General features: G+C 41.8%; 1 protein-coding gene across 1 annotated transcript in view; it reads right to left on the bottom strand.

Annotated features, from left to right (window-relative positions):
• The window catches only part of PRDM6 (PR/SET domain 6), a gene marked incomplete at both ends in the record, with an annotated part of 99,092 nt that overhangs the window by 19,296 nt on the left and 61,346 nt on the right, over window positions 1-18,450 (bottom strand). The window contains 2 exons of the mRNA XM_082651686.1: window positions 7,742-7,866; window positions 11,406-11,533. Of these exons, the coding sequence (XP_082507812.1) occupies window positions 7,742-7,866; window positions 11,406-11,533 (253 nt within the window). The remainder of the gene's footprint in view (window positions 1-7,741; window positions 7,867-11,405; window positions 11,534-18,450) is intronic.

Below are 18,450 nucleotides of genomic sequence, written 5' to 3'. Positions count from 1 at the left end.
TGTCTTCTTTCCTCCTATGGAACACTTCAAAACAAACATACTATGTTTTCAAGATATAGCAGCGACACCTGCACTCTATATTCTGCTTTTGGCATGATCTTTTCTTGTACTTGTGAATAAATTCAACCCTGCTGAATGAAATGAGCATATAATTTAGAGAGAGAAAAAAAAAGTAAGGCTAGGAATGGATAAGTTTCATGAAAGCAACCATATTTGCTCTTGAAGCTGTCCTGCAGAGCGCCTGCATACTTCCACAGGACCCTAGAGGTCCAGATACAAAGCACAATTTTTTAAGCAGGACTTAAAAGAACACAGAGGATCATTCTTCCTAATACCAGTCTGACTGGCCCAACAAACAAAAGTATTAACAAAACACAGGGAATTATAAGAGGACAAGAAATGAATCGGAAAACACTATGTTATCCCAAGCCATGACAGTCCAGACCACTGCAAAAGGCCCAGAAACGACTAAGGCAATTCCCCAAAAGGATGAAGGGGTTTCTACATGAAGACATAGTGAGCAAGTAAAATCTCTTCAGTCTATAAGACAAAGGTTAAGGGAAAGAGGGCAAACTTTCAAAGCCCTAAAGGATTTAGTCAGGAAAGAACATAAACTCATCAAATCCTGCAGAATTAAACCCCTGAGAGAATGCAATGCAGGATCTATACAACAAAGTCCTACTTTACACCCTCATCCATTCATTCAGTCCACAAATGCGTACAGAGCATCAGTGACAAGCCTGACATTGCTGGCACTGAGGATACAGGGGAACAAGAGAGCCACAGCCCCGGCTTTCAGGCCACGTAAACTGTAGTGACAGAGACAGATATTATACAAATGTCCTTACAGGTAAATATTTACTCAGTTTCATCAAATCTAAACTTCCATTAATTGCAAGCCACACCGTTAATTGTAAGTCACTGATCATTGTAACACACTTAGCAGGTTCAGAAAGATTAAAATGTGAAAAATATATGAATTTTAGAATTGACGATATACAGTTGCTACAAGTGTAATAAGTGGTATGACAGAGAAGAAAGGAGGCCAAGAAAATGTCTAACAGGGATGGCTAAACTTCGGGTGGGAATGATGGCTTCCCTGAGGCAGTGACCTTGAACGTGAGTCCTGAAGGGTACACAGCATCAGACAGGTGCAAAGGGAGGAAAAAGGGGATGAGAGGAGATGACACGTTGGCAGCTGTGTCACTAAGTCGGAATGGCATGCTGAGGTGAGGAGCTCAGGGCATGGAAGGAATGGAAAGCAGACTCATGTGGCCAGAGAACGAGGCAGAGATGGGCTGTAGCTGAGGCTGGAGAAGAAGGCAGCACAATTCCCAATGCCCGTGGCGGCAGGGCACATAGCAGAAATCAGTGCTGGGAAGCAGGTTAATACAACAGAGGACGGTGGGGTCTTCAGCAAACTAAATAGGGCATGGCCAGCGTAAAGATGTTTGAATTCCATTTTTTGCAAAACACTATGTGAGCCATACAAAACATTTCTGGAAACTATATGTAGCCCATGGACTATCATATTAAAGAACTAGGGATTGATTATAAGAGTAATGGCTAGCCAAAGAAGGGTTTTAAGCTAGGGTATAAGGTTATTAGATTTATGCTTTAAATGCATCATCACTCTGTATCATTAAATGAAAAAGCGAGGTACAGAACAAAGAATATATAGTATGCTGCTATTTGCATACAAGGGGAGGGGTAGAGTGAGAGCGCCAGAGAAAGAGAGGGAGAATATGCTCAAATGAGAGAATGGGCAAAAAAATACATCTGGAAGGACACCTAAGAGTGTTTCAACTGATTGCCTTTTGGAAGAAGAATTAATATGCCCATATTACTTTCTGTATTTTGATCTATGGAACCGAACTACCTATTAACAAAACAAGTGAGGCCTTCCCTGGTGGCGCAGTGGTTGAGAGTCCGCCTGCTGATGCAGGGGACACGGGTTCGTGCCCCGGTCCGGGAGGATCCCACATGCCGCGGAGCGGCTGGGCCCGTGAGCCATGGCCGCTGAGCCTGCGCGTCCGGAGCCTGTGCTCCGGAACGGGAGAGGCCACAACAGTGAGAGGCCCGCATACCGCAAAAACAAAAACAAAAAAACAAAACAAGTGAATAAGCTGAAACAATAAAATCAACAAATCAGTGAATTTTCACTTTGGCTGCTGTGATACTAAAAGGGAAAATGTGACATGCAGGTGGCTACCGCAGGGGTCCAGGCCAAAGCTGATGGTGAGGCTGATCGGGAGGTGGCAGCAGAAATGAAAAGAAACTCATTTAAGAATACACAATCAACAGGGATTTATGAATGATTGGATAGAAGAGGTGAGAAAGAACAAGTGGTCAAGGTTTCTAGAAAGAACAATTGGATGAATGGGAGTGAGAGGTACTGAACTGGGGGAGAGGCAGCTTGCAGGACAGAGTAGGATGGTTTCACTTTACCATGCTTAGTTTGAGACACCTCTGAGACAGGCAAGTGCAGGTGGGAATTCGACAGGTAGACAAGATCCTGGGGCTCCGGTGAGAGATCTGGGTTGGCAGTATAAATCCGGGAGCACCTTTCAGACCTCTACACCCCCAGATACGGGGGAATGAGGGCCTCAATCCTAAAGCATGGCTGGGATCAAGGAGCCCAAGAGGTCAAATCTCTCATGACAACGGGTTTCCTTGTGTCTTTTGCCACTTCCTTCTGTGAAGGTGTTTTCAGTGGCTGTTGCTTTCTGTTAGAGTCCTGTGCAGATACCAAGACATCCCTCTGGGGTGACTTCTCCTCTGTTTGTTCTAGGACCCTACAGGTTCCTTCAGTTCTGAGCCAAGTTTTATATTACTTCTTGGCCCAGGGTTTCCACAACTGGCAGGTAAGGCAAAATCCAACCCTGTATCCTCCCATAGCTGGGGCTGGTTTTTTGGAGCATGACATACTGTTTTTTTCACCAATGGCCTATTGGCTTGAGGATAGCACTTTTCTAGTCCCGTTAAGGGACAAAACAGTGACTTCTGGTTCTTGGATTTATGTGAGGATCCAGTCCCAGCTGCTCACTGTGCACAAGGAGCCTAGAACCGGGCCCCTCCCAACTGCAGTAAGACTGAGCCTAACACCCGCCTAGCCCAGGCTCGCTGCTACGGCCATCTCACATGGCACCTGCGTTAGGTTTGCTGTTGTAGTTTTTGCTACGTGCCTTCTCCTGCACGGAGTTCCTTGAGGACGGGGTCTGAGGCTTTGTACCCCATCACAATGCTTCCCACAGGGCCTTGCACACAGATGTTCTCATTGGACTGAACTATACTGTAATCGCCTCAATGTTCATAGGTAGAAGGCTTGAGCGGGGCCTTTCTATCCGGGGTCTAGTTCCTTATTGTTGGTGGGATGGTGGGGTCAGTGCGCCGTGCAGAGGTGCCAATTTTTATTTTCTGCTCATTAAAATCAAAGGAAAAAGGCAGGCCTCTTGCGGGCAGAGTTTACTCCAGTGCAGCGAACCTCTGCGCTGCCATCAAGTGTCACATTCTGCTACCTCAGCTTCACATGCCAGGACAGAAAAAGCAGCAGGAAGACGTGTTTAACATTTATTCCCAGGTTTCTTTTTTCAATTTCCTCTGAAATGAATATGAATACACTATGGTCTTTACACTCTGCAGGAGCTAATCCCCCACTGGAAGCTTTGGGGAACCTCATTCCTTCTTGCGGATACAATCTGTCGACACAGGCGTTCCTTCAGGCTCTTCTGAAAGGCCCATAGTGGACAGAGCTGCGCTCTCTTTGGAGCTCTATTACACTCATAACTATGGGTTGTTTTTTTTTTTTTTAAGAAAATAACATAGGAATTGCTTCCAGAACCCAAGTGCCTGTGTGAAACGCTGCCTTCTCTTTGAGGCAAGGCTGCTTTCAATGGCTCCTCCAGGCAGTGAGCGTGTCCCACTGCCAGAGGGGCCAGTGACTGAAGCCTGAACCCGCCCACATGCTCAATAGGAAATGTGTACTTTCGCCGTTGAAAGAACCATGAGAAGAAAATGATATTTTTATAAATGAAAGCGCTTAATAAGTATTATTCACTAAGTAAAATCATATTTTACTTGAATGTCTTGGACCATGTATCAATTTCATTAACCAAGAAAAAAATCTAGCTGAACTATGTACCCCTTCTAGTAATGGCAACAAAATTCTCAATATGTATCCAGTGAGCATGTATTAATTGTTTACTGTGTGCATAGCACTATAAGGAGGCTCTGTGGAAGCATTTTGTCAAATAAGTCTTTGATCTCAAGAAGCTTCTTTTTAGGGTACCTAATTTATTTTGTGGCTAACTCGGTAGCATAAAAATTGTCTTCAAACTGCTAATTCCATTGAGATGATTTCAATTACTCAGAGTTGCAGAAGGCTATCTGTTAAATTATCTGTCCATGCCCTTTCACACATCTGTGCTTTTAAATCACACAGAGTATTTTCTCAGTACAGAATAAGGATCCCTCATTATAAAGCATCCCTAGGTCTCTCCGTGAATCATATGGAATGACAATCCATCTTCGAGTTAGAGTCAAAGTCATATATCTCTCCCCACGCCATCTGATGAAGCTTTCTGCTGGTTTCCTGGGTGGCCAATCACATCACAGATATATGACTTTGAGACAAGAACTGAAATAAAATTCCTGTAATACCCTTAGGGGGGAGGGAGATGGTCACTGCTGAGCATTTTAGTCAATGACTTAATTCCCTTTAAACTTCCCTCCACCCTTGCTTAGAGCTCTGAACTCAACCTAAAAGAGCTGCATAGTTTACCTACTGAATCCACAATACTTCGAGGTGCGTTAGCTTTGTGAATTTTCTTCCAAGGATTTCAGGTGCTAAATGATACATAACATGTGCCCCGGGAGAGTTTATTCAATACCCTAATCAGCAACCTCAAGAATGCTTCACGCAGGTTGGACAATGGGAGAAAGAAGGCCTCAGAAGCAAAGCACTTGGTGTTGCCAGAAAGTACATTTTTGATGGCACTATCACACTGAAACTGGAGACCAGCTGGTACGCTCTTAGACACCATCGTCAGGTGGCTGTGAATGGCACATACAACCCCCAATCCTCCAGCTCAGCCCCTAAATCCCTCTCGTCCATGTAACAGCATCACGAGGTGGAAGCAATGTCGTAGATGTGAGACTTCCACCCCAGAGATCCACGTCAAGGGGAAGAAACACATTCCCTGAGCAGTCATTCCACAGTTCCCATGTCTGACTCATAACTCAGTAAACGGCCATTCCATCCATCCAGCTCCTCAGACCAAAGTCCTGGAGTTATCTTTGACTCCTTTCTCTCACTCAGCATCCAATGTGTCAGCAAATGCTGTTGACTTTACTTTCAAAATATATCAAGAATCCAACCACTTCTCACCACCTCCACCACTTTTACACTGGTCCAAACCACCATTACCTCCCCTCACTGGATTCCAGCAACAGCCTCTAACTGGGTCCTGCTCCATCCTCACCCTCATTGTCAGGTCCCCACTCAGTAGCCAGAGTAATCCTGTTACAACTTCAGTCAGATCATATCACTCTTCTGCTCAAAACTCTGCAATACTCCCTTTGTCCAAGGCACACAGAGTAAAAGCCAGGGTCCTGACAGTGACCTCCTGGGCCCTACAAGATCCCTTCCCCCAAATCTAAGGTAACCCCTCCCCACTTCAACCAATACATTCCAACTGACACATCTATGTCAGTCTTTGTGATGCTCTTCTGACAGGCCAGTAGCATTTCCATTTTGGGTCTTTACACTTGGAGTCCAGCTGCCTGCAACACTGCTCCCAAAGAACACATGGCTTGTTCCTTCATCTCCTTAAGTCTTTGCCCAAAGGCCACCTTCCGAGTAGGGCCCACCCCGATCATCTCTAAAATTGCAACTCCCAACTCCTGGCACTCCTCACCCCTTCTCTGCTTTGTTAACTCTATGACACTTATCATTACCTGACAAACTATTTATTTACTCATATACAGGTTGATAATCTGTCTCCCTCTACTAGACTCTATGCTCTAGGAGGGCAGGAATTCTTGTCTGTTTTGTTCACTGCTACGTTTGTAGCACCCAGCAATGATGCTGGTCCTTAGTAAGTATTCAACAAATATGAATGAATGAATGAATGAATTTATTTTTGGACTGTGTGCCATGTACTTTACAACTCTAGACTTTGATATGTTTACTCCCAGACATCCCTTGACACACATACCACAATATTTTCAGAGTCTGGAGCAGGCTGTACTAAAGGAGGAAACAGAAGGCCTTATAAGATTTCTGGAATCTTTTTGGATCAGATTCCATCCTTTAGAAGGTGAAGTTACACCAAGGTTCTAATGTACAGACAGGCCCATGTCAGCAGATCAGGGGAGTTGATCCTGGTGCTTTTCTGTGTGTGGATCTACATCTAGTTTTAGGGGAGCTGGGCATGGAGCCATTGTGGGAAGACAAAGCACACTGGCCGCCACGGCCATTTCTGCCTGTAATACCAACCACACACTCATGTCCAACACTGAGATTTTCTCCTATGAAACAGACACTCCCTCAAACAGGAGTAGGACTGCAGAAAAGAAACTTTCCAATGGAAACTTGGGAAGTAAGAAGAATGTACTTACATGTCCAGAGATTCATTTTTTGATTTGAGATTGGTTTGGGGTTAGGGTAAATTGGAAAAGGAAAGTTGAGAGTAATATGCTTTTTTGAGGATTCTATTTTTTACAAAGAAAATAAAGATAACATGGAAAAGAAATACCTGATCAGCATTTCAATCAGTAGTATTATAAACATTTTTTTGGAGTTTATATGTGTGTGAGAGAAAGTAAGTAGAGAAGGAAAAATTAAAATAACACATTTTTTTTCCAAAATGAAGTTTCTTAAATAGATCTGTTCTCTCTGTGTCTTTTTCTACTGTATAATCCCAAATTATCAGTTCACAGATTAGTCAATTTGATGACAAGAAAAAACAGTGTCATTAAAACCAGTGTTTCTCACTGAAGCACATCAGAATCACTTAATTCTGTTCCAAATACTGGAAATCACTGCATAACATTTTCCCAAAGAATTGATAAAAACAAATATATAAAGTTTAGGTGAAAATTGCTGCAAAAGTTTGCATCTGCCTAGACATTAGATTATTTTTTAAACATAATGATTGCCAAGGTAAGAAAGATAGAAGAAAATTACATGGTTCACTTTAGACTAAGTTGCTTAGAGAGAGACAAATTCCTCAATCATACGTCTATGATTTTTCCTACCATTTCTCATTCCAATGACTACTTAAGAGGAAGCAAAACCAATCGACTGGAGGGGTGTTACTCCTGATGAAACAACAGTGTTTTCTCATTATTTCATTTTTGCAAATAATGCGACTCCAGCAAGACTGTGCATCCCTTCAGAGGAGAAGTTGTATCTTATGCTGCTCTTGTAAACAGACACATAGTAGGTGCTCAGTAAATACCAACTGCCTTAACATTTCTGCTGGCAATGATTTAAAACCAGGACAAAGGACAAAGGTTTTAAAATCATAAGCAGGCGAAGAAAAATTGGCCTGTACAAGTCAAGACTCCCTGTGAAAAAGCAAAGGACATACAAGGAAAAGAAAATGATGGAACAGACGTGCACATTTGTGTTACACAGCAGAGTGAACCGCATTTCAGGAGTTTCAAACAACACTCTTAAAAAGTTAGCTTTGAAATAGGTATTTGGAAATGTGAATTCAGAGCTAAAATAAATTCTTACAGTTTTCATCCTGGGCAATGCATTGTAAAGGGATCCCAAAGAAAGACGTATAGCTGTCATTGTACCACACCAGAAGCTCGGTACCCCTGGGAATATCTATACAGGCTCGGTAGAATATATTCGACCTATTCAAAACAAAAGAAAACCCAGCTTAGTAATCGGTAGGACTCATGTGCCCCATCCACACTTTTATTGCCCCGAAAAAGTTCTGCCCAGCTTTCCACCTAAACAGTTTCTGTTTGTAATAAAATCTGCACCCACCTTATCGTTCCCAACAACCAATTAGAGCCTGTAACCTGGTATGATAAATAGCTCACAGTTTATTTCCACAGTGTCCCTCCACAGAACCTCTTGGATGAAGAGACAAGATATTTGGCCCGGGAGACAGCAGAAAGGAAGAGTTCATTTAAAAAAATAAAAAAAAAAAATTCCATCTCATACTAATGAGAAGATTCTCTCTATTGGCAAATTGCAGACTCCGGTGCCTCAACCTCACATATAAATTGATACTATTGATTTCTTATTTGAAGGAAAAGTGTTGCGTATATTCTTACAACTTGGCATTGGGAGTTCTCTAATTTGTAATAAAATTAAGCAGCTTTGTGATATAAGGACTGAAAGAAATAAAAGTCTTCCCCATTGCCTTTTTTTCTAAAGTTTGATACAGGAGAAGAGAAAAACCCGCTTATGTGAAATGGATGGAAATTCAGTAAATACAAGAGGAGCACTTTACTCTGGCTGAAAGATTACACTCTGAAATGATGGAGTGAAGGTACCAAGAAATAACCACTTTTTTATAACAGCTGTGGCACTGTAAAGAAAAATCTACAGATTAAAAGAAAGAGGAGCCTGCGACGGGTTTTCTCAATGAAGAATTGCTACAAATATTAGCCTCAAGTTCAAGATAAAAGTGTTTAGGGTTGGTGGACCTTAAGTTTAGCCTTTCTGTAAGGAATTGGCCGTAGCAGGGCAATTTGTTCCTTGTGTAACACTGCAGACATAATGCGAAGCCTTCACCACATTTTTCATGGCAGTGAGATATGCACTTGTCAACATATTTTGTCACCACAAAGTGGCTCTTGGCAATAGGATCATAAAGATCAATAAAAAAAAGTGCAGATTCTCAATATTTTACTTGCAGCTGCAAAAATTTCATTTATCTTGTTATTTTCCTTACTTGCTGCCATTCTGTCTCACGAGGGCACTGCTAGCTAAGCAGAGTGTTTTCTCCCAACATTCTATGAATATCTGACAAAAACTCCAGCCAGCTGTCCGGACCTCACTCCCCTTCCTCCCTCCGCACCTCCAAGAGCTGTGCATTTTATTAATTCTTTCCACTGCTACATAAAAAAATCAAAATTGGAGCCGGGCTATAAATCACTGGCATCTCCTAACTTGAGAAAAATTGAGTCGACTTTGTACTTCACCCTTGTAACATTTCATCTCTCGGTTTGGCTTCCCTTAATATAAACACAGCGCCCGGCAAATGAATGTGCTAAAACCAAATGACACACTTTGCCGCTGAAAGAGCAGAACTGTTTTCGAGCAATGGGTGGTCTTTGGAGGCACAGAGTAGGCCGAAAGGGGGAAAAAAATGTGTAAGCGTACACCGTTCTTTACAAGCGGGCAGAGCTTCCAAAACTCGCAGAAATCTCTGCATGTTGAAGCACATCAAAGGGATTTTTCCCTTTTCAGATAATATTTCCTTTGCTGACATGTATTTAGTATTGTGGTTGGATGACTCATAAAGATAGCTTCATGGCGTCCCAACGCAGCTGAAGCAGAACACACGCCAACAAACATTATTGTCAGCCTCAAAATAAAAACAAAACGTTCAGCTAAGGGTCAATCAATCAAGGGTTCTTTGAAGAAAATTCCATTTAGATATTACAAATCATAACAGAATGAATCTAAACCAGCTGACTTTTTGTGAAGAGGACATTCATGTACAATAAAAATTAGGCTAGCTCTTCGGGGTCCAACTTTTCTATTTTCTTACTCTTGGACGTGGTCACTGGTGACGGATGCCAGTTTTTAAATTGTGTTTTTGTAGTTCATTTTATAAAGATCTGAAGTAATCGAAAACAGATCGGCAGAGAGAACTTGATGTGTAAGTGCCATCAGGAAAGGGAGCAATAAAACCCACTTAACATTGACAGAAAGGTAATGACTTGCTCATACCCACCTTCCTCGTAGGGGTTTCTTATTTTCCCAAAGTCAGAATTTGCCTCAAGAGCTCCCTGGGTGCCCATGACAGAACCAGCCAATCTATCTCTTGCCAAATGGAGAAGCACAACCTTTACTAATTTTCTAGCTCCGAGTTTTATAAAAACTTCATGACAGAGATGCAGCTGCAGGGAAGGTGGGTGAGGCCCATATACAGACTGTAACCAGATCCCGTCGTACACAAGTTCGTTTAAACCCTTATGTAATGAAAGATAACTGCCTAGGAAACCAAGGCAGTGAGTCACATGCTGCCCAAATATGTTCCTTTTGAATTTGGAGGCCTTTGGAGAGCAAGCCAGATTTGTGCAGCCTTTAACCTATAAGGGGAATAAAGCTTTTTTTTTTTTTTAAGTCTTCATTTAAAAAAAAAAAAATGAGAATGAAAATAAATCGTCATAGGCAGGACTCCAAGTTGCCGAGCAAGGGCTCTTCTGCTTTGATGTGTCTGTGGTGCCTGGTAAAGCTAAACAGTTGCTTCTGATCTGAAAGGGAACACGGCTGTTTATAACTGAGGTCATATATTTACAGGGCACATGTTTTCGAGGGATTCTGAGAAAAGAAGGCTTAGTGGCAGGGCTTTTTTCCTATGGGATCTGTCTTTGCCTTTTTGTCTCCACTCCAGCTTTTCGCATTAAATGGAAATGCCTGACCAACAGGTGCACTGGGCAGGTGTGGCTTAGGTTCTGGGAATCCACCCTGCTTCTATGCCCCTACCCCACCCCAGGCCTCCCTATGAGACTCTGGGCAATGGGGGTGGCTCACCTCATCTTTGTTACCCTTTGGGCTTTGCCCAAACATCTCAGGAGACCAGGGCCTTCTCTATGCTCCGGAACTACCTCATCCCCTGAAACGTACTCTGAATTGTCGCAGGACCAAAGCCAAACACTTTGGCACCTTTCAAGGGATCAGAAGAGGTTGCTCTGACTCAGCCAAGGCTGCCGAGCATAACCGTTTTAGAAAAGCAGCTTTGGGAGTGTTGAGAGTTCTTGATTTCCCATGCCTTTGTACAAATCAAACTGTTCTCCCTAGGAGACAGCCAGACCGCAGGGGACTGAAGGCAAGCGACCTGGGGCTGAATCTCTAAACTCCTGTTTACGTGTGGACACGTCTGCTCTGGGGGAAATCACTCCGAGTCAGTGAGTTCGCTGGGCTCACTCAGGCCATTATGAAAGTTCAGGTGATGATGTGGAAGTAACTTTATCACATGCAGTGAGTGAAAAAAGGCCTTCTCCTAACATCTTTCTTCCCGAATTCTCAATAAATTACTGTTAGGAGAACTAAGGAGATATCACGAACCTAGCAAAAAAAATTCCTGCCAGTCCTTGCAGAGTTCTTCAGGACTCTGCAGGATTTTTTCAAAACTAGCAGCAAGCCTGAATTTATATATGCAAGGCAAAGGGCTTCGGCTTTGTAAGCGGTAAATCAAGGTATACTTTACCTGTACTGAACTACTGTTAGATTCTGTTCTCCGCAGTGCCTTGCACATCGGATATACCTCATCCAGCTCGACTTACTAGGTTCCCCACCATCAATAAAGTGCTGTAGTGTCCCATCTTGGTCATATATCTAGAGAAGAGGTCAGAAGGTCAAGTAGTTAGAACGAATCATCAGCAATCATTTTCCCTGCTTCCCTTGGTGTCTTTATGTGTCGGCTGCAGCAATTTATTGCCCGTAGGTTTGCTAGTGCTTATGAATGCTTGTGGAAACTCAACTGGAATAACAGAAGAAAAACATTTTCTGGTGATGCAAGTTAATCACGTTTTTCTTATCGAGCCAATCTTCCCTTTATTAAATACATTTGTGGCATCTCAAGGATGTGAGTGACCATGTTTCCCAAAGAATATTTAACCTCTTTTGACAGGCTACTCTTAAGTAATGAGCTGCTGGGTAAACAAAGCAAGCTGAGAGGCGAGGCCACGCTGACATGGCTGGAACATCCACACGAGAGGCCCTCCTCTCAAACACATAACTGCTCGAAGGCATTCGGGAGGCAGGGACCGTCTGCTTAACAAGCTGGGTGACACCTAGCAGAGGTTGGAGCATTATGGAGCTGTATCACACTGATAAAGCAGACTCTGATTCAGATGAAATAAACGGACTCTCACCTCGCAGAAGATGTAGGACTTCAGCTGTCAGGACCTGAAACTATTAGGAGAGGAGTCATGAAAAAAGAGAGACCCTCACAAAGGGAAAGAAAGAATAATAATAACTGTTTCCTATGGATTTTTAATGTCTTAACTAAGGTTGCTCTAATAATTATTGCCTTAGGCCACCTCAAGCAGATTTTCTTTCAAGCACCTTCAAGGAAATGAAATCTGCTTCAAACCAGGCAATAAGCGTGGGACAAAAAGTCTTCTGCGAAACAACTGGCCAGCCTAGGACATGCGGAGTCAGTGCTGACAGCAGAGACAATCGGCTCTCACTTCCAGAAACCAGGTCAGCCCTGGGTACCTTGAAGGCTGTGGTATCTAGAGGAGTGGGAGATCCGGGGTTATATATGTACAGCAATCCTCAAAGGTCATCCTCAGCCCTAGGGGCAGCCAGGAAGCAAGGGGTACAGTTCTCAGAAGGACTATGGCAAAACTGGACCTTTTCAAATAAAATCAGCAGTAAGATTCTGTTCCCCAGAGCATCCTGAGAAAATATTTTTTACCTTTGCTAATCAGCCTTTCCACTTTTCCTTTCCAAATAGACACAGAGATAAGTCTCACAGAGAGCCTCACTGGTTACATTTCGGCCCTAAAATTAGTAGGGTCATTCATATTAATTTAGCTCAGTATTTCTATTCTGGAGGTCAAAGGGCTTAGTGATGACAGTTCTTTTTATCATCACCAGTCATTTTAAAATAGCTGATTTTTTTCTTTTTTTTGGCTTTTCTTGAACTCATTTGTCTTCACCCCCAATCTTTCCACTAACCCCCAGAAACAGAAGAGAGACACCAATCCAACCAATACAATTGTTGGAGAAGTTATAACTGGGTAGCAGGCCAGAGTGATTACAGCTGATAATCAATGTAGCCTGAGAAGAATGAAGAGATTCCTGGATGATATTATATTTAAGATTAATGATTTTAAATTCCTAGCTCGGGGATGATGGCAGAGAACGGAAACATTTCATGCAGTGGATACATCTGCTCTTCGAGCAACCTAATGACAGATTTCATATTTAGGTTAGGTTATTACACTGTACTTATTTTGTTGTTGTTGTCTTTGTTTTCGTTTTAGGAAACTGGTTCAAAGGCTCAAAGTCTCAACCCTGAGTCTGCTGTTGACAACCCGTGCAACACTGAACACAGCCATCAGTTCTCTGAATGCCACTGTTTATCTATAATGGAGCCCAAAACGTTGATGATCCAGCCCCCTGCCCTGTCCTTCCCCCATGAACAAACCACCCATGACAGCTGCTAGTGAAAATAATGACACATTTGGAGAAGCGCAGTTCTCCTTTGTGCTTGTAGCTAATGTCCTCAACAGCAAGTAAAACTCTCTAACGTTTATATGTAGTTGTGGATGTTGCCTTGAGCGTTAGCTCATTTGAACACCAGACACTAGCCAGTCAGTCTTGAAAATGAGTATAAAAAAGTGTTTCCTTCTTTATCCATTCATGTATATGTATAGCTGATTCACTTTGTTATGAAGCAGAAACTGACACACCATTGTAAACAATTATACCCCAATAAAGATGTTAAAAAAAAAAAAGTGTTTCCTCCCACACTGTTTCAACAATAGTCTCCTTAAACTAAGTATATTGTGATTACAGGAATCCTACAATTTTTGCCTACCTGGTGAAACTCCTCTCGCCTTGAGGAAAGTAGATGGCTATTTGTCAGGCTTTCCCCAAATATCACACAATGAGCGCACAGCACGAGGTTGAGCCTCCCTGGCTTCAGCCTGATACCGACATCACACGATTTCACATGAAACTGATGAAAATCCCATGTACCTAGTTGGATCGCACAAGTGTGCATCCAGTCAGAGGTGAGGAAGCTCATTCAACCTTGACACTGTTCTTTCCCTCAACCCCCCAGAGCCCAGCTATCACCAGATCCAGCTGAATCTGCCTCCTAAACATCTCTCCTTCTCCACCATCACCATCCTGCCCAAACCAGTTTCCTCTCTTGCCTGAAGGAAGACAAAAGTCCCTTAACTGATCTTCCTGCACCTTCTTCAGGCCCTTCCAACCTAGTCTCTAAAGTACAGCCAGAGTGATCTTTCAAAACACGAATCTGATGATATGCTTTTCAACCCCCCCCAAAATAAAAACTTCATAAATGTCATAAAATGTCCAGTCATAACAACATATATTCACAGCATGTGAAATTTCGTCATGGGGGCCCATCACGCTAATACGGGCAGCACCTCCAACCTACGTTATTTAGGGAGGTGGGTGGAAAACACGTGCCTTTGCAGTTGGCTCAAGACCATCCTGGAGCGCTTTCTGGCTTCTGCTGGTAGGAGTTAACATTTAAACTGTGTTTCTTGAAAGTGAAACAATGGGCCAGAAGGCAGTGATGCCTATTTCTGTTCATTTTCCTAAAAGAAGTAGAATAAAATTGGGAAAACCAAGATACCCACATGTGCACGCCAAAGAGGAACTAAAGACGACTTCTCAGAAAAGCTCTGGGTCCTAATTTGAGTATTATTATTACTCTCCATCATTAGCTCAAGTTTGCTTCCATCTAAGAGCTTAGTTAAAAAAAATTTTTTTAAAGAGGGCGATAAAATTCTGCGTGTATCTGAACTATACAAGGACACTGTCCCTGTATCCAGACGGGCTGACATTATTCCTTCTAGGAGAGAAGGAAACATGAGTGGGGAAATGTTTCAGCAGATTTCGGTCTAGAGCAGCTGCAACAATTTCAAGGTCGGGAAGTTGTTCTTGGAAGCCACATTAACATCTACATTTCTGTGACGCTAAAATGTAATTTTAAGCTAGATACCTAATAGGTCTAAAAAATTTAAGGAATCTAAGGAGATGTATTAATGCCAAGACCAAGAGTTATTTTGTTTTCATTACCTTTCAAAAGATTTAAAATAAGCAGAAAAATATCAAAAATCATGCATAAAGTGTTTAGACAATCTCCTCAGGACTGATGAAAATGTCAAAAAGGTCAGAAATTGTATTCATTCAAATGGTGAGAATGAAGGTAAGAGTTAAATTTAGATTAGGAAAAAAATTCCTTGAAAGAACCCTTGAATCAAGCATAGTTTTTCTGGAAACTGTGCACTTTATTCCGAAAGAATATGAACCACCAAAGTTTTAATATTTGCTCTGTTTTTTCTAAAGAAGCTGAACAAGTGACCCTCTGGAGGTAGGGGAAACACATGTAAAGAAACACACAGGACACTTGGTAGGAAAAGGGTTAAATTTTGTAATGGAAACCCCTCAAAGCTGTAGAAAGTATATTCATTTTACAAAGTTAGTCCTAGCATTGCTGAAAGGGAATATAAAATGGCACAGTCACACTGGAGAACATTTTGGCAACATTTTGGCAACAAAATAAAGTTGACAATGCATATTTCCTGTGACTCAGCAATTTCACTTCTAGGAAATTATTCCAGTGAAACTCTGATACGTGTGCCTAAGTAGATGAGTTCAAGGGCATTCACTGTAGCACAGCTTATAACAGTAAATAATTATAAATAAGAGAAATATCCATCATCAGAAGAATAAATTCATTGTGGTTTATTTATTCAACAAAAAAGTACAAAACACTTAAAATGAATGAACTAGATCTGTTTGCATTAAGATCTAGTTGATATAAACATCAAAAACATAATGTTGATTGAGAAAATCAGGTTGCAGATTAAAGTATATGATATCATTTGTCAACATTTCAAAATATACAAAATAACACCCAATAGTATCTTTTATGAGTGTATATTGTAATATACATATAGCAATATGCCTATCTATATGTATCTATACATATAGTACAATTCTGAACAGACACACAGGAAGGATTCACGATAACTTCATCAGAGTCATGGCTTTGGAAACAAGGGGATGGAAGGAAAACAAAGGGAACTCACATGTATCTGAAATGCTTCATTTATCTTAAAAAAAAAAAAAGATTCTGAAGCAAATATGGCAAAGTGTTAACACTCACTTTTTTGGTGGCTTGTATATGGCATTTATATATTATACTTTGGACTTTTCTGATTTTTTTTTAAATCAAAGAGAGAAAAATAAATGAAAAGAAAGCCTAGCCATTTATTTCTCTGTACTTCAATTTTTGCATGTGTTGTTAAAATAGAGAAGCCTACTATCTTACCCAAGGTTAAAAACTGTATCTGTGTTATCTTCCTGGGAAACTCTTGGTAATATGTATCACTACATTATCAGCCACTGATTTCCTTCCTGATTGTTTTGTTGCTATTTTAAAACCACTGGTTTTGGTCTGTACTTTTTCTTTTATCCTGTATCAGTGGGAGTAGAAAGATAAGTAAGGGGGAGAGCTCATTCTTACCTTTTTAAGGAACTTTTTATAGTTTTCAACCCAATATTTACTGAAATACCACACATGTGGTTGAGATAATGATCACACAAATTGTCGCTCATTATAAACCACGCATAGATTAACTGAAAACCACCATGTGAAAGGTATTTCATGCAATCCTGAAGATCAGGAAACTGCATTCTCTCCTACGATCTTATTTTCCTAGAACAAGAATCTATTTTACATGAGAACAACACGAGTAAAAACTGCACCAGTGTTGTGTCCTAAAAACACTGGTCGTGAGTGGCTTGTCCACAACTTTGTCATTTATGAATGCTGCCAATTAACATTAACAATAATAATAATCATAGAAACAATGTAAGCCAGTGACTGACTTGGGCCCATTTTAACATAATAGCAAGAAAACCATCTTCTGAATGATAAGAATTTGTGTATATTGGTGGCTCTGAGCAATCTGTTTCTCTAAAGCAAGATTTGCAAACTGGTGGCCCTCCGGCTGAATTCACGTAATTGACCAATTTTGTTTTCTCTCCGGTGTTTTAAAATTTTGGAAATTTTATCTAATTTCTAATTTTTCTTGAGAAAAAAAATCAGAAGATGGGTCCCCAATCTCTGGCACTAATCCACGGAAACATCCAAGGCCCCTTCAATGTGGCCTCTTTAGATTAGCCATGGGCTTTTCTCACTCCCCATACTCCCTACTACTCCCTATCCTTAAGTGTTCCTTACTTCACTCATTTACTTAGCTGCTTGGCCTCATAAAGCATTTAAGTTGGTAATTCCAGCTGTAAAGGAATTATTGCTACCCCGTGAAAATCAGTCTGCTACCGCTGGGGGCACTTTCAAGAAAACCTGTTTGAACTGATAGCCTGGAAACACTGCAAACATTGATCACTTGGGTGCTGCACAGAAGCCATCATCTGACCAAGATCCAAGCATCTGTGCTGTAGTTCTCCAGGGAGTGGGAGTGCAGAGAAGAGAGTTCATTTCTTTGATTTTTACCAGAAGAGGATTTCAATAATCTTTTTAAGCAAGGGGTCCGTTTTAATTCAAAGAAGTCATAAATGTAATTACACTATAAAAACAGATAAAAGTTGCTGTGGTCTACTATAATAACAGATAAAAAGCAAGTCCACCAGGAAGCACCCCACCAGCTCAGCGAACCTCACCTTTGCTGTCTGCCACAGTCACTGGGACATCACCAAGGGCCCACAGAGAAGCAGGGACCCTGTTTGAAAAATCACAGGCAGAGCACTTCCTCCACTAGATAGGCTTCAGTCAACAACTCTGCTAGACAGCTGAGTACCCTGGCTAAGTTTAGAGGCCAGGGAAATGAGATTTGGAAGAAATCTCAGAGATGGCCTGTTCTAACCTGATCAGTTTGCAGTCAGCCCTTGGTTCTCGCGCAAGTTCCGCATCCGCGTATTCAGCCAATCGCGGAGGGCGCACAGACATGAGGGCAGAGGGCCGAATGCACCATGCTGGCTTATACAGGGCAGCGGTCCCCAACCTTTCTGGCACCGGGACCAGTTTCCTAGAAGACAATTTTTCCACGGACCGGGGTAGGGGGTGGGAATGGTTTCGGGATGATTCAAGAGCATTACGTTTATTGTGCACTTTATTTCTATTATTATTACACTGTAATATATAATGAAATAATTATACAACTCACCATAACTACTCAGTCACACGCAGAATCAGTGGGAGCCCTGAGATTGTTTTCACTGATAAAGTTTTGATATGAGTCTGCAAGCAACTGATTTATAATGGTCTCTGTGCAGTCAAACCTCTCTGCTAATGATAATCTATATTTGCAGCCGCTCCCCAGCGCCCAGCCTCAGCTCCACAGATCATCAGGCATTAGATTCTCATAAGGAGCACACAACCTAGATTCCTCACATATGCGCAGTTCACAGTAGGGTTTGCGCTCCTGTGAGAATCTAATGCCAACACTGATCTGACAGGAGGCGGAGCTCACGCGGTAATGCGAGCGATGGGGAGCAGCTGTAAATACAGATGAAGC

The sequence above is a fragment of the Grampus griseus genome (assembly GCF_964374135.1).
Source record: "Grampus griseus genome assembly, chromosome: 3".
Classification (NCBI taxonomy): Eukaryota; Metazoa; Chordata; class Mammalia; order Artiodactyla; family Delphinidae; genus Grampus; species Grampus griseus.
Note: the sequence above shows the minus strand (reverse complement) of the source record. Positions and strands in the feature narration are given on the sequence as shown.